The following is a 12,760-nucleotide window of genomic DNA, read 5'->3' on the forward strand; positions in this document are numbered from 1 at the left end:
GGACGGAGTGTGTGTGTGTGTGTGTGTGTGTGTGTGTGTGTGTGTGTGTGTGTGTGTGTGTGTGTGTGTGTGTGTGTGTGTGTGTGTGTGTGTGTGTGTGTGTAAATATGTAACATAAATGGACATTTGTCATTGGCACACTGCAGGCATCCAGACCAGTACACAAAGTTACAAACAACAACAACAGTATACCTCCAATAAAAACACAACTAATACATACAATTCACAAATGCAATAAAATACAATATAAATAAAATACATTAACATAACAGCAACAATGGGCTGTAGGGTTTCCGTGGTGTGGGGTTATTTTAACATTCTTATCTAAAATATCCCACTTCAGATGGAGGCACATACACATTCTTGTAACCCTTCTTTTTTAGTTAAGCTCACTATAGTCTGCATGCTCAGCTTCCTGCCTTCCTTCTGTTATGGTTCCTGGTTGTTGTTATGTGATGTTTGCTCCCACCACCACCCCAGCACCACCGGTGGGCTCTGTTATTAGTTCTGTTTGCTCCCACCACCACCCCAGCACCACCGGTGGACTCTGTTATTAGTTCTGTTTGCTCCCACCACCACCTCAGCACCACCGGTGGGCTCTGTTATTAGTTCTGTTTGCTCCCACCACCACCCCAGCACCACCGGTGGGCTCTGTTATTAGTTCTGTTTGCTCCCACCACCACCCCAGCACCACCGGTGGGCTCTGTTATTAGTTCTGTTTGCTCCCACCACCACCCCAGCACCACCGGTGGGCTCTGTTATTAGTTCTGTTTGCTCCCACCACCACCCCAGCACCACCGGTGGGCTCTGTTATTTATGTTCCCCATGGGGGGGTTTTAGTGTATTATCTATCTCGCTGCTCTTAAAGGTATATTCAGTGATTTCACTCAAAAAACCTTAGGTTTCGTTTTTGGCTGTGGGACCCAGCCTTTCGTCCAATCAGGATAGAGAGTCAAAAACGAAACCTAAGGTTTTTTGACCCCCAGGGGTTAACTGGGGACAGGGAGGAACTCCTTATATGGCCAGCACACTCTATAGTAGGGAGGATTATCACAACAAAACAAAAAAATAAGTGATATTTGAATTAAGTGAAATCACTGAATATACCTTTAATGTTTAATGATGGTGTTTGATTGCGCCGTACAGGGAGCAAATGCAGCAGAGCCGAACGCCAAGATAATATATTACATGCACGTATTCTCATTCTATAATAAATATTGGTTAAATCTATCCGTGAGTTGTCTGACTGAACTGAGTGTTTCAAATACCAGGAGACAATGTTAAACCCATTCTGACCGGGCACCCATTTTGGTGTCGGCATCATGTTATGCTTTAGCTATTTAAAAATAGCAGATCTACAAGCTCATATCGCGCCACCGAGTGGCGCGATACAAGCTTGTAGGTCTGCTATTTTTTGAAAAATCGAAGAACGACTGACATTTTTTTAATCTGATCTCAGGTCAGAATGGGTTCATCAGACCCAGTGTGTGTCCGGCGGAAACCTCGTATGAATCTGATCTCAGGTCAGAATGGGTTAAACATACGGAGGGGGGATGGATGGATGGATGGATGCATTTGCATACCTGGCTGGGTGCCAGTGGGCATGGACACATTTCTAATCTGAATAGACGGATAAAAGACAAATACAGAAAAATGGCCCTGTGCACATACACATACAAGTACCTCCACAAAACATCAAGGTTTGCAGCCAAGAGGAGATTAATTATGCGTGAAACACATAATACGCTATATACACAGTATGCATGTAAGCGTATTATTCACAAAGGTCAAACCATGCCAGACAAATAGACGAGCACATAATCGGGGGATTGGTCTGACACCAAATGATTCCATTTGAGTGAGAGAGGTGCAACAATGCGTGGCCTTTTTTACAAATTCACAACAGAGAGCCTCAGGAGTAAATATTTATGGAACACACACACACACACACACACACACACACACACACACACACACACACACACACACACACACACACACACACACACACACACACACACACAGACACAGACACAGACACAGACACAGACACAGACACAGACACACACACATACACGTGCAGGCAGACAGACAGACAGAGACACACACAGAGACACACACACATACAATTATACTTCAGAATTCTTCAGTCCTTTGACCGGATTTAACCACAACCCAATGCATGTCTATGAGACTCAGCCCTGCATGCAACGCACAAGCAGGGCTGTTGGGTTGAAGTATCTTCAGACGTATAGTGCTCATGACAGCATGCCTATAATAACACACAGCTCCTTTTAGCTTATTCCCATTTGCCCTTCATGCTCTGCTGTGGAAACAGTGGGAGTATAATATGCAGTATGACGAAACTCCTGCCAATAATCAACCATTAGCATATTGAACTGAACTGATGAAACTGTCAATCATATATAGAGAAGCTTTGTTGTTGTAGCTTCATGGCAAGGTGTAGAACGTGCGCATGCGCGTGCACACACACACACACACACACACACACACACACACACACACACACACACACACAGTCACACACACATGTTGTCGTTTTTAAATAAATGAAGTAGAGTGACCTGCATGTCATTATTCTCTCTCCCGTGCGCACGCACGCACGCGCGCACACACACACACACACGCACGCACGCACGCACGCACGCACGCACGCACGCACGCACGCACACACACACACACACACACACACACACACACACACACACACACACACACACACACACACACACACACACACACACACACACACACACACACACACACACACACACACACACACACACACACACACACACACACACACAGTCCTCTCTACAGAGGACTTCCTTCCTGCTGATCAGGCCAATCCAATCCATCACTGATGAGCTGCACTCAATAAGTCCCTCGGGGGGGGGGGGGGGGGGTCAGAGAAGGAGGGGTGAGGTCCTCCTCTCCAGCTCTCAGCCATGAGGGACCCTGGAGGGTTCTCCGTTTGACGTCACAGTCTCTCCCCGAGGACCCGTCCACTGTGTCCAGAGACGCGTGGCCCGGCAGCCTCCCATGGGAACAGCCAAGGGAGACGACGGCTGGGGCCCTCACGCATATACAGCGATATATATGGCCCACCCGGGACCCAGCAGGTGGTGTAACCCTGAGCAGGCCACGTGTATCCCCTGGCTGCCCCTTATAGACTGACACCACGCTATAGACAGGAACGCCCAACAAATGTCACATCCGGTTTTAGCCCGGGGTAAGAATTTTCTATGGCTGCCAATGCAACTTGGTCCAATCCTGTACGGACAAACTATTATCTATGCCGATAATATCTAACTTAGCGTGCCTTGTCCACGGGCAACAGATCTTTCAACGCAAATACGTTTGATAATCGCTACTCTGCGCAATATTGTTTTGGAAATGCGGCAAATTGCATTGCAGTGAACGAGAGCAAATCACAACTTCCCCCCCGGGGGTGGGCGGAGTCACAGCTTGGCGCTCTGAATACGCGCCGTGGTGTCAGTCTATAGAGCGTTGCTGCAGTCCCGACCCCTTTCAGAGCCACGAAGCAGCACCAGAAGACAACTTCCCATAGACGTTTCAAAAAGTATTTATTTAACCCATTCTGACCTGAGATCAGATTCATACGAGGTTTCCGCCGGACACACACTGGTCTGATTAACCCATTCTGACCTGAGATCAGATTCCAAAATTGTCAGTCGTTCTTCGATTTTTCAAAAAATAGCAGACCTACAAGCTCGTATCGCGCCACTCGGTGGCGCAATATGAGCTTGTAGATCTGCTATTTTTCAATAGCTAAAGCATAGCATGATGCTGACACCAAATCATGACAATAATTACATTTTTGGGGGGCTGAACAATAATTACATTTTTCTTTTTTTTACAAATAATTAGAAAAAAGTGTTGTATACCCTGCCCTTTTATTCTTCATTCTAATTATTTGTTCGGCCCTTGATTTTATTTATTTATTATTGTCATGATTTGTCAACTCAGCTGTTGGCTTCGTCCGAGGCTTATAAAGGTCTTTAAAGAAATGCTTTTTGAAACGTCTATGCAAACATTAAAGGTATATTCAGTGATTTCACTTAATTCAAATATCACTAATTTTTTTGTTTTGTTGTGATAATCCTCCCTACTATAGAGTGTGCTGGCCATATAAGGAGTTCCTCCCTGTCCCCAGTTAACCCCTGGGGGTCAAAAAACCTTAGGTTTCGTTTTTGACTCTCTATCCTGATTGGACGAAAGGCTGGGTCCCACAGCCAAAACGAAACCTAAGGTTTTTTGAGTGAAATCACTGAATATACCTTTAATGGGAAATTCTCTTCCGGTGCCCTCGCATGGGAAGGGACTGCAATTAACTCTCTATACTGTAGTAACGCTCTATAGCATATATACAATAAGGTCAGACTAAAGAGGTCCTTTGTCCACCAGTCGACTTTGAGGCTTAATCAGGAGTTGTAGTAGCCACGGGGTAATCTAGGCGGTGGATATTGCTCTTGTCTTCATGTCTTTATGTACGTAAATTGTCTTACAATTTACAATGTAGGCAATTATTTTAGGCGATCACATACATAAAAAGTAGTTATCATGAAACATGGGTAAGCTAAGAACGTAACAGTGGAGTATCTATATAATGAAACTATATATATATAAACTATGCATACTATACTATATTATACTATACATTATGTACTATAAAGTGCTATTGTTTTGGAAAAGCATTAGGAAGACACAGTAGTTGTTGACATCTTCAGTGACAGTCAGAAGCAGAGAACCAACGCCCAGAGTCCAGCTACCATCTCTCACACGGTTCTCTGTGTCGTCCTTCTCTCTCTCCTCCACTCCTCTCTCTCTCTCTCTCTCTCTCTCTCCCTCTCTCCTCCACTCCTCTCTCTCTCTCTCTCCCTCTCTCCTCCACTCCTCTCTCTCTCTCTCTCTCTCCCTCTCTCCTCCACTCCTCTCTCTCTCTCTCCCTCTCTCCTCCACTCCTCTCTCGCTCTCTCTCTCTCCCTCTCTCCTCCACTCCTCTCTCGCTCTCTCTCTCTCCCTCTCTCCTCCACTCCTCTCTCTCCTCTCCTCCACTCCTCTCTCTCCCTCTCTCCTCTCCTCCACTTCTCTCTCTCTCTCTCTCTCTCTCCTCTCCTCCACTCCTCTCTCTCCTCTCCTCCACTTCTCTCTCTCCCTCTCTCCTCTCCTCCACTTCTCTCTCTCCCTCTCTCCTCTCCTCCACTTCTCTCTCTCCTCTCCTCCACTCCTCTCTCTCCTCTCCTCCACTCCTCTCTCTCCTCTCCTCCACTCCACTCCTCTCTCTCTCTCTCCTCTCCTCCACTCCTCTCTCTCCTCTCCTCCACTCCTCTCTCTCTCTCTCTCTCTCTTTCTCTCTCTCCTCTCCTCCACTCCTCTCTCTCCCTCTCTCCTCTCCTCCACTCCTCTCTCTCCCTCTCTCCTCTCCTCCACTCCTCTCTCTCCCTCTCTCCTCTCCTCCACTCCTCTCTCTCCTCTCCTCTACTCCTCTCTCTCCCTCTCTCCTCTCCTCCACTTCTCTCTCTCCTCTCCTCCACTCCTCTCTCCTCCCCTCTCCTTCTCACCAGAGGGTGGTCCTAACTTTATATTCTTGAGTTACATAAGTGATCGATCTTTCTGGAAAGTTGCGTAACTCCAACGTTCCCTGTCTATAGCCAAAATATGTGTTTACCAGACTCTCTGTAGCCTATAACTAAAGGGCTAGTACACCATATCACGCTGCTTAGTTGCACCAGATTACACAATGCTGCATGCATGGGTTAGGGTTGTTGGTGATATTCCCAGACATTCTTGTTCTTAATAAAGTCCAGATGTTGACTTGGACTCTACAGCCTCTCTCTCACACAGATAGAAGTATATTAATTTGTTTATGATTATCAATACATGTCTTGAACACCAAGCTTGCATAATTATGTCAAAACCATAACACGGCCCAGGCCGTAGCGTAACGGTCTGGGCACCGGACTGGTGATCCAGTCGCGGTGGTGCCGCGGGTTCGACTCCCGGACCCGACACGGCCTTTACCGCATGTCATCCCCCCATCTCTCTCCCGTTTCCTGTCAGCCTACTATCTGTCCCTTAAAAAATCAATAAAAAAAAGGCGTAAGCCGCAAAAAAAATATCTTAAAAAAAAACAAAAAAAAAACCATAACACTATGACTACATATGCAATTCTAGTGCTGTCTACGTAACATGCTATAAGTCTGTATCAAATGCTATCTAAGTCTACATAAAGTGCTATCTAAGGGGGTATAGGGTAAGTGCTACGGGCCATGATGGAGTCTGAAGAGGTGGGTTTTCAGACTACGGCGGAAGATTGGGAGTGAGGCTGCAGTTCTGACTGCGATGGGAATGCATGGCGTTTTTAGTGAAGGTATACTTCCATCTTCCCTGCGTTGGCTGATCTGAGTGCGCGGGAGGGTTTGTTCTTTGTGTTTATGTCAAATGTGTGTATATGTGTTCTGCATACATGTCTGCTGGGTCGCAGTGTGAACTACAGCCCACCCTCGCTGGCCTTTCCACTTAGGGCCGATTCATTTCATACTCCTACCGCTGTAGTGCCCAAATGATTTCGGCTCGTCAGAGATTTTCAATAGCATCGAAGAGCCGACTTTAGGACGGTATCCGCACCCCCGAACCAGAGATAGAGGAGGGCGTGGCTCCATGACACTAAAGGCTCATTCATAGTCTGGATTTTCGGTGGTGAGGTGAGGTGACCACCGCTCCGGTGGTGAGGTGACCACCGAACTACAACATGACGTCACGAGCCGCGGTGAAGAGCAAACCACCGCCACCGCTCCAGCCCTTCTGCCCTTCTCTCTGTTTTTACTCACCACCGCTCAACGTTATTTCAGCTCCGGTGGTCAGCTCACCTCGGTGGTCAGCTCACCACCGGAGCGGTGGTCAGCTCACCACCGGAGCGGTGGTCACCTCACCACCGGAGCGGTGGTCACCTCACCACCTAAAATCCAGACTATGAATAGGCCTTGAGTTGGGCATCTGATGATATACGAAAGAAGAAGAAGAAGGGTTCTTTGTGTGCAAAGTGACCCCCCATAACTAAAATCTGAGTGTACAAATTAAATTACAAAGTTTGAGAACCGCTTCTCTGTTTGTTCCTGAGTTGAGACTGCATGAGGGCTCATCCTTGATTCTTTGATTTAATTTCGTCTTCAGTCTTATCGTCATTCATCGTAAAGCACTTTGTAGTTAACATCACTGAGGATTTCCCAGTAGCCCTACAGCCAGCTGGATGAATTGAGACGTTCAGATATTGTGTGTGTTTGAGCATGTGTGCGTGAGTATGTGTGCGTGCGTGAGACATGTGTAGGCTACTGTTCATTTAGCTTGCTGTGCAAGGCAAGCATGGAATAAATAAATGTCATTGAACAATAAGGTGAAGATAAAGGGCTCTAGTCTCTACAGTAGACAGAGATGAGCAGAGAGAGAGAGAGAGAAAGAGAAAGAGAAAGAGAAAGAGAAAGAGAAAGAGAAAGAGAAAGAGAAAGAGAGAGCCTGATATAACGACGGATGCTTTAGCTCACTCAACGTGCCCCTCCCCTCCCCTCCCACCTCACCTCCCCCTCCCTCCCTCTTCCCGTGGTCGTGTGTGTGTGTGTGTGTGTGTGTGTGTGTGTGTGTGTGTGTGTGTGTGTGTGTGAGTGAGAGACGTACGCCAGGCAGTACGGCAGAGCGCAGCAGCAGCAGTAGCGGTCGGTCGGTCGGTCCGTCCGTCCATCCGGGAGTTCCCAGTCTGTTGGACTCTCTGTGTGTACGTGTGTAGGCTAGCTGAGGAGGAGAGGAGGACCCTGGCCAGTCTGAGCCAACACCCGGAGGACCACCACACACACACACACACACACACACACACCTCACACACACACACACACACACACACACACACACACACACACACCACACCAGGATGGATGAGTGCACAACACAACAACCATGATTACAGACGGCTCGGCGTCACTATAGAGCCGAGGGAGCAAACAACGACTGAGAGAGAGAGAGAGAGCAGAGGTAAGAAAGGGCGATGATGATCATAACCTGTTGTTTGTTTTTCTTTTCCTGATCCTTTCTCCGTTTTTTCCCCTCCCTCCCCGTACGTGCTGATCTCGTGGATGTTCATGGATGGAAAATAGCAGATAGGCTAAATACAAGCTCTATTTTCGCTATTTTTTGGTCCCAAAAAGTGCCCTCTTAATTGTGCCTTCATGTTCAGGGATGGAACAATAGCAGTGTGGTTGTTGGTGGAAATGGAATAATTAACATCCGCCGCAACATATTGAACAAAACCATTGTGTGCCTTCTTCCATACACACACTTTATACACACACTTTCTTTTTTAAATGATGGATGGAAAAAAGATTCAATATAGCCTATTAAAGCTTTAAATTTAATTGGGGGAGGATGCGTATTGCACACTGTATTGAATTTTCCGAGCAGTGTGTATAGGGTGCAGGCTTCATGGTAAAAATAAATATGCTTAGATTTGTTTTAATTGTGGCAAGCTTTGAAAAGCACCCTAAAACATTACATTATTTGTTAGTTTTTGCTGCAGCTTATATTAACTGCACTCACCTTCACCAACACGTACCGGTACATTCTTTACTATAATATAGTCTGCCAAAAATATTAGCCTAGAATACAATACATAGGCTATATACATCAAATTAAGAGAATTGGCTTCTGCTGATATCTTTCCAGAAATAGAATGAATATGAATGGATGAAATTCGTGTTGTTTAAATACTTTGGTGACTCGGGAATTGTGAAACGTACGTTTTCAATATTATTACTAGCCCCTTATATTATTCATTCAATTCCAGCCAGGGTCCATTTAATCCAGACTGTGTTGAACTGTGAAGGCTTCGAGCGCCGCCTGCTGGCTGGAAAAAGAAAAGAGGCGACCCGGACCTACGGTGTTTGTTTAGCCTTTGTCACTCTGCCAGAAGGCAGCAGCTGTACTATATCAGGTCATTATGAGAGACTAACAGTGAAACACCACCACGGTGACTCTAACTAACCCAATGTCAGCGGTGTGAGGATATGATATGCCCTCAGTTTAAAACCTTTACTGCAACCTTTACCCATTGTGTAATTCATGGGCAGGATGAAAGCATTGAATTAACACAATTACACCGAATGTTATTCCTTCTAAACATAAAACCAATGCTGTCGGTTTTTACACAACACCTTTGTTGTGTTTTACCCCGTCTCTTTCATCATATTGCCAACAACAACATGTGATGTAGGCCTGCTATATTACACAGGGATACAGAGTAGGCGGGCAGCCTCTGTTAAGGGACAGATTAATAGCTCCTCTGCTGACAGCACTGTACTGCGTTTGTAAGTCTTTGAACAGTCTCTCTCTCTCTCTCTCTCTCTCTGTGTGTGTGTGTGTGTGCGTGCACGTGTGTACGTGTGTGAGAGAGGTATTGTTTTCCACAGGGAGCCAATATCAATACTCATTTAAAGTGATCTATTGTGTGACAGTGTGTGTGTGTGTGTGTGCGCGTGCGCGTGTGTGTCTTCTGTTTACCTAAATCCTAAAACAATGAATATACCCTTCCAGAGTAATCAATTGTGACAATACTGTGTTCTTTAACCATTCTTCTGTGACTGTAAGAGAGCTGAATGTTTATATGGATCCACCCCAGACAGATCTGTTACAGTAGTGTGACTCCATCACAGACACATGGGAGTCTATTCAAATGGGGGAACAAGTCTCCATTTTACACTTTGAAAATAATTATGAAACTCGCTGCAAGCATAAATATGCAAGCCTGAGGCGCCGAGCTGTGTTTTAAAGAAATATATTCTGTTGACTGTAGTCCCCCAGCGGTCCTATAATAGGCTCCTTCCTTTTTCTCCAATACCAAAACTCTTTGCGGAAAATAGCAGATTTACAAGCGTGTCAGGTGCAAAGGAGCAACTTGGACACTCATGCATGAAGGAAGCATGAGTTCAAGTCCGTTGCTCTCCCCAGGTTGGCGGAGGGTGTGTAGAGAGCCCAGGATCACATTAGATAATTGACACAGGGGGTGAAAAATGGGTTACAAAATCGTGGGATATATTTTTTTTTAAAGAGGAACGCTAGGACGAATATTTCCCCCAGAATATAGGAACGCTAGGGTTCGAGTGGTGAAATAAAAAGCCTCAGTCTGCTATGACAAGATATGCCTTTTATTGTTTGGATGGTATCATTACAAAACACACTGATTCTGGATCTGTGGCTGTGTTATATATATATATATATATATATATATATATATATATATAAAAGGATCAACATGCATCCTCTATAATCATTTACATAATTAAATAAATTATACCTAATAGCTATTGTGCACGTCTTTGTCTCAACTTGTGTATTATGCAAGGTGGAATTGTGTTATATGACATAAAGACAGTGTACAGTAAGTGTTTCATTAGGTGTAGGTGTTGGTAAGTGTCAGATGGACAGCAACTGTACATTTACTGTCATGCTGGCACACAGAAACAGCTAAATGAAACACCCGATAAAGACAGAATCACAATATACAGGTATTTGACTAAATACCTCGATATGAATACTGTGACGATAACATCTAATTGGGACGATAACATCAGTTCTCTTTTGAAATGATCCAAAACTGCAGCTGCAACCTGTTACTTCGTCTACAACACGGATCGGTAGAACGGCTATTTTAGCTATTTTTGACAATATTTGGAAGTATTAAAAACCAGGAAAAGAAAACACTTAAGGCCATATCACAATATTACGATATTCAAAATCCCAGACAATATCTAGGGCTGTATTTTGCGTGTCTTAAGTACCAGGTCTTATTCCCTAACTTGAGTAAACTAAAGACCTGGAGGCGTGATCAATGCTCTTTGGACACTCAGAATAGCCAAATGGCATTGATCACGCCTCCAGGTCTTTAGTTTACTCAAGTTAGGGAATAAGACCTGGTACTTAAGACACACAAAATAGAGCCCGTAGTCTCATATATCACGATATCAATATAGAAATCCCAGCCCTATTGTCAAGAAGGCTGCTGGGAAAAGGCTCCATACTGCCACTGACATATAGACATCTTTTGTGCCATACTGTGCAATGTTCTCTGTTCTAACTATCATTTTGTGGTCTGGCTACAGCCCTAGCAACACAGCTAGGTATTCAGTGAATGTAAGGCTGCACGCGTGCTTGTCTAACTCCCCTTCTCTGTCACTCAGTCATGCATTAATGCAGCTTGCCATTAAGTATGCCTCACGCATAATGCACATTATGTATTGCAAATACACACACACACACACACACACACACACACACACACACACGATGCTGACGCAAAATACACACAGCCAAACAAATACGCACGCATACACAGTACACGCATAATAGTCGCACGCACTCACACAATGAGCCATGTTGCTTCAGCAGTGAGTGCTCTAACCTTGACTCTTTGTTTGCTTTTGTCGTGACTTCTTTGTTTTGTTTCGTTGTTTGTGCTCACAGATCCTCCATCACCCCCAAGGTCTCCTGCCTCTCCCCTCTACCAACAAAAGAACTACCAGGTGTGTCTCTCTCTTTCTCTCTTCATCATGTCTGTCCCAGATTGGATGGTAGGGCCTGCACTGTAAAAGCCCACAGAGTAATAATAAAAGGATAGAGAACGAACCGGAGATATAGCCCCGCCCCCCCCCCCCAGCTATTCATTCCAATAGAAGTTGCTCAGTGGCGTTTTGAAGCACCCGGAAGACTGCCGGAAGTGCAATTATAACTCAACGGCTCGAGCGAGCGGAAGTTTAGCCTAGCCTAGCCTAGCCTAGCCCCGGACGCACGTGACGTCATGAACGTCCGTCTACCTCCATGAAAGTGCCTGCAGTTCCACATTTCGCCAGTAGGTATAGTGGCAGCTTCAACGTTGGGATAGCCTTACTGGGGGGGGCTTGGTAAAGCCCCACGCATTAACTCTTTCTCTGCTTTCTACGATTATAATCGTAGCTAAAGCTGAAGGTGCTAAGTAACTATACGTACATGTTCGTAGACAACCGCGTGAAGCGGCGACCGCCAAATTTACCTTTTAGCATTGCTATGGAGAGCCTCCGTCCCCACCAGCTATGGGATTTTTAAATCCAGCTCCATCGAGCCTCCATTTATAACAGGATTTTCAAAGCACTGTATATCTCTAAAGCTTCGAGCGCTGTCCAATGGTGAGCCGCCGCGCATCCCGACGATCGTAAATCATTTGTGAGTTTGTGTGGCATCGCTGAGCACATGTAACTGTTTGTAGTGACAGCTACGGCGCATGAGCTACGGCTAACTGTGCTCACAACAACAGCCCGAATAACCGGAAATTAAACACTGTTGAGGAGGGTGTAAAAATACAATGGTCCATTTGGAGAGTCAGAGTTAAAATGAACACTGAGCATTTTTACTGTGCGTCCTTGACAGAGTCTATAGCAGGGTGAAGTGTTCATCTGTGTCTGTGTCCGTGTCCTCCTCGTTGCAGTGATGGGAGACGTGGGAGCCGAGCGCCGGAGGCCCACCGCCACGGCTCTGACTCCAGAGGAGAGGGACGGAGGAGGAGGATGGAGGGAGACAGGGGGACGAGAGGACAGGGACGGAGGATGGAGGGAGACAGGGGGACGAGAGGAGAGGGACGGAGGAGGAGGAGGATGGAGGGACCCAGGGGGACGACTCGGACGAGAGGAGAGGGACGGAGGAT

General features: G+C 45.9%; 1 protein-coding gene across 1 annotated transcript in view; it reads left to right on the forward strand.

The window, feature by feature from the left end:
- Window positions 1-12,546: 12,546 nt before the first annotated feature.
- The window catches only part of slc29a4a (solute carrier family 29 member 4a), a gene marked incomplete at its 5' end in the record, with an annotated part of 38,923 nt that continues 38,709 nt past the window's right edge, over window positions 12,547-12,760 (forward strand). The window contains one exon of the mRNA XM_083780821.1: window positions 12,547-12,608. Coding sequence (XP_083636947.1) covers window positions 12,547-12,608 — 62 coding nt within the window. The remainder of the gene's footprint in view (window positions 12,609-12,760) is intronic.

The sequence above is a fragment of the Protomyctophum parallelum genome (genome assembly GCF_964188405.1).
Source record: "Protomyctophum parallelum genome assembly, chromosome: 13".
In the NCBI taxonomy this organism is placed as follows: Eukaryota; Metazoa; Chordata; class Actinopteri; order Myctophiformes; family Myctophidae; genus Protomyctophum; species Protomyctophum parallelum.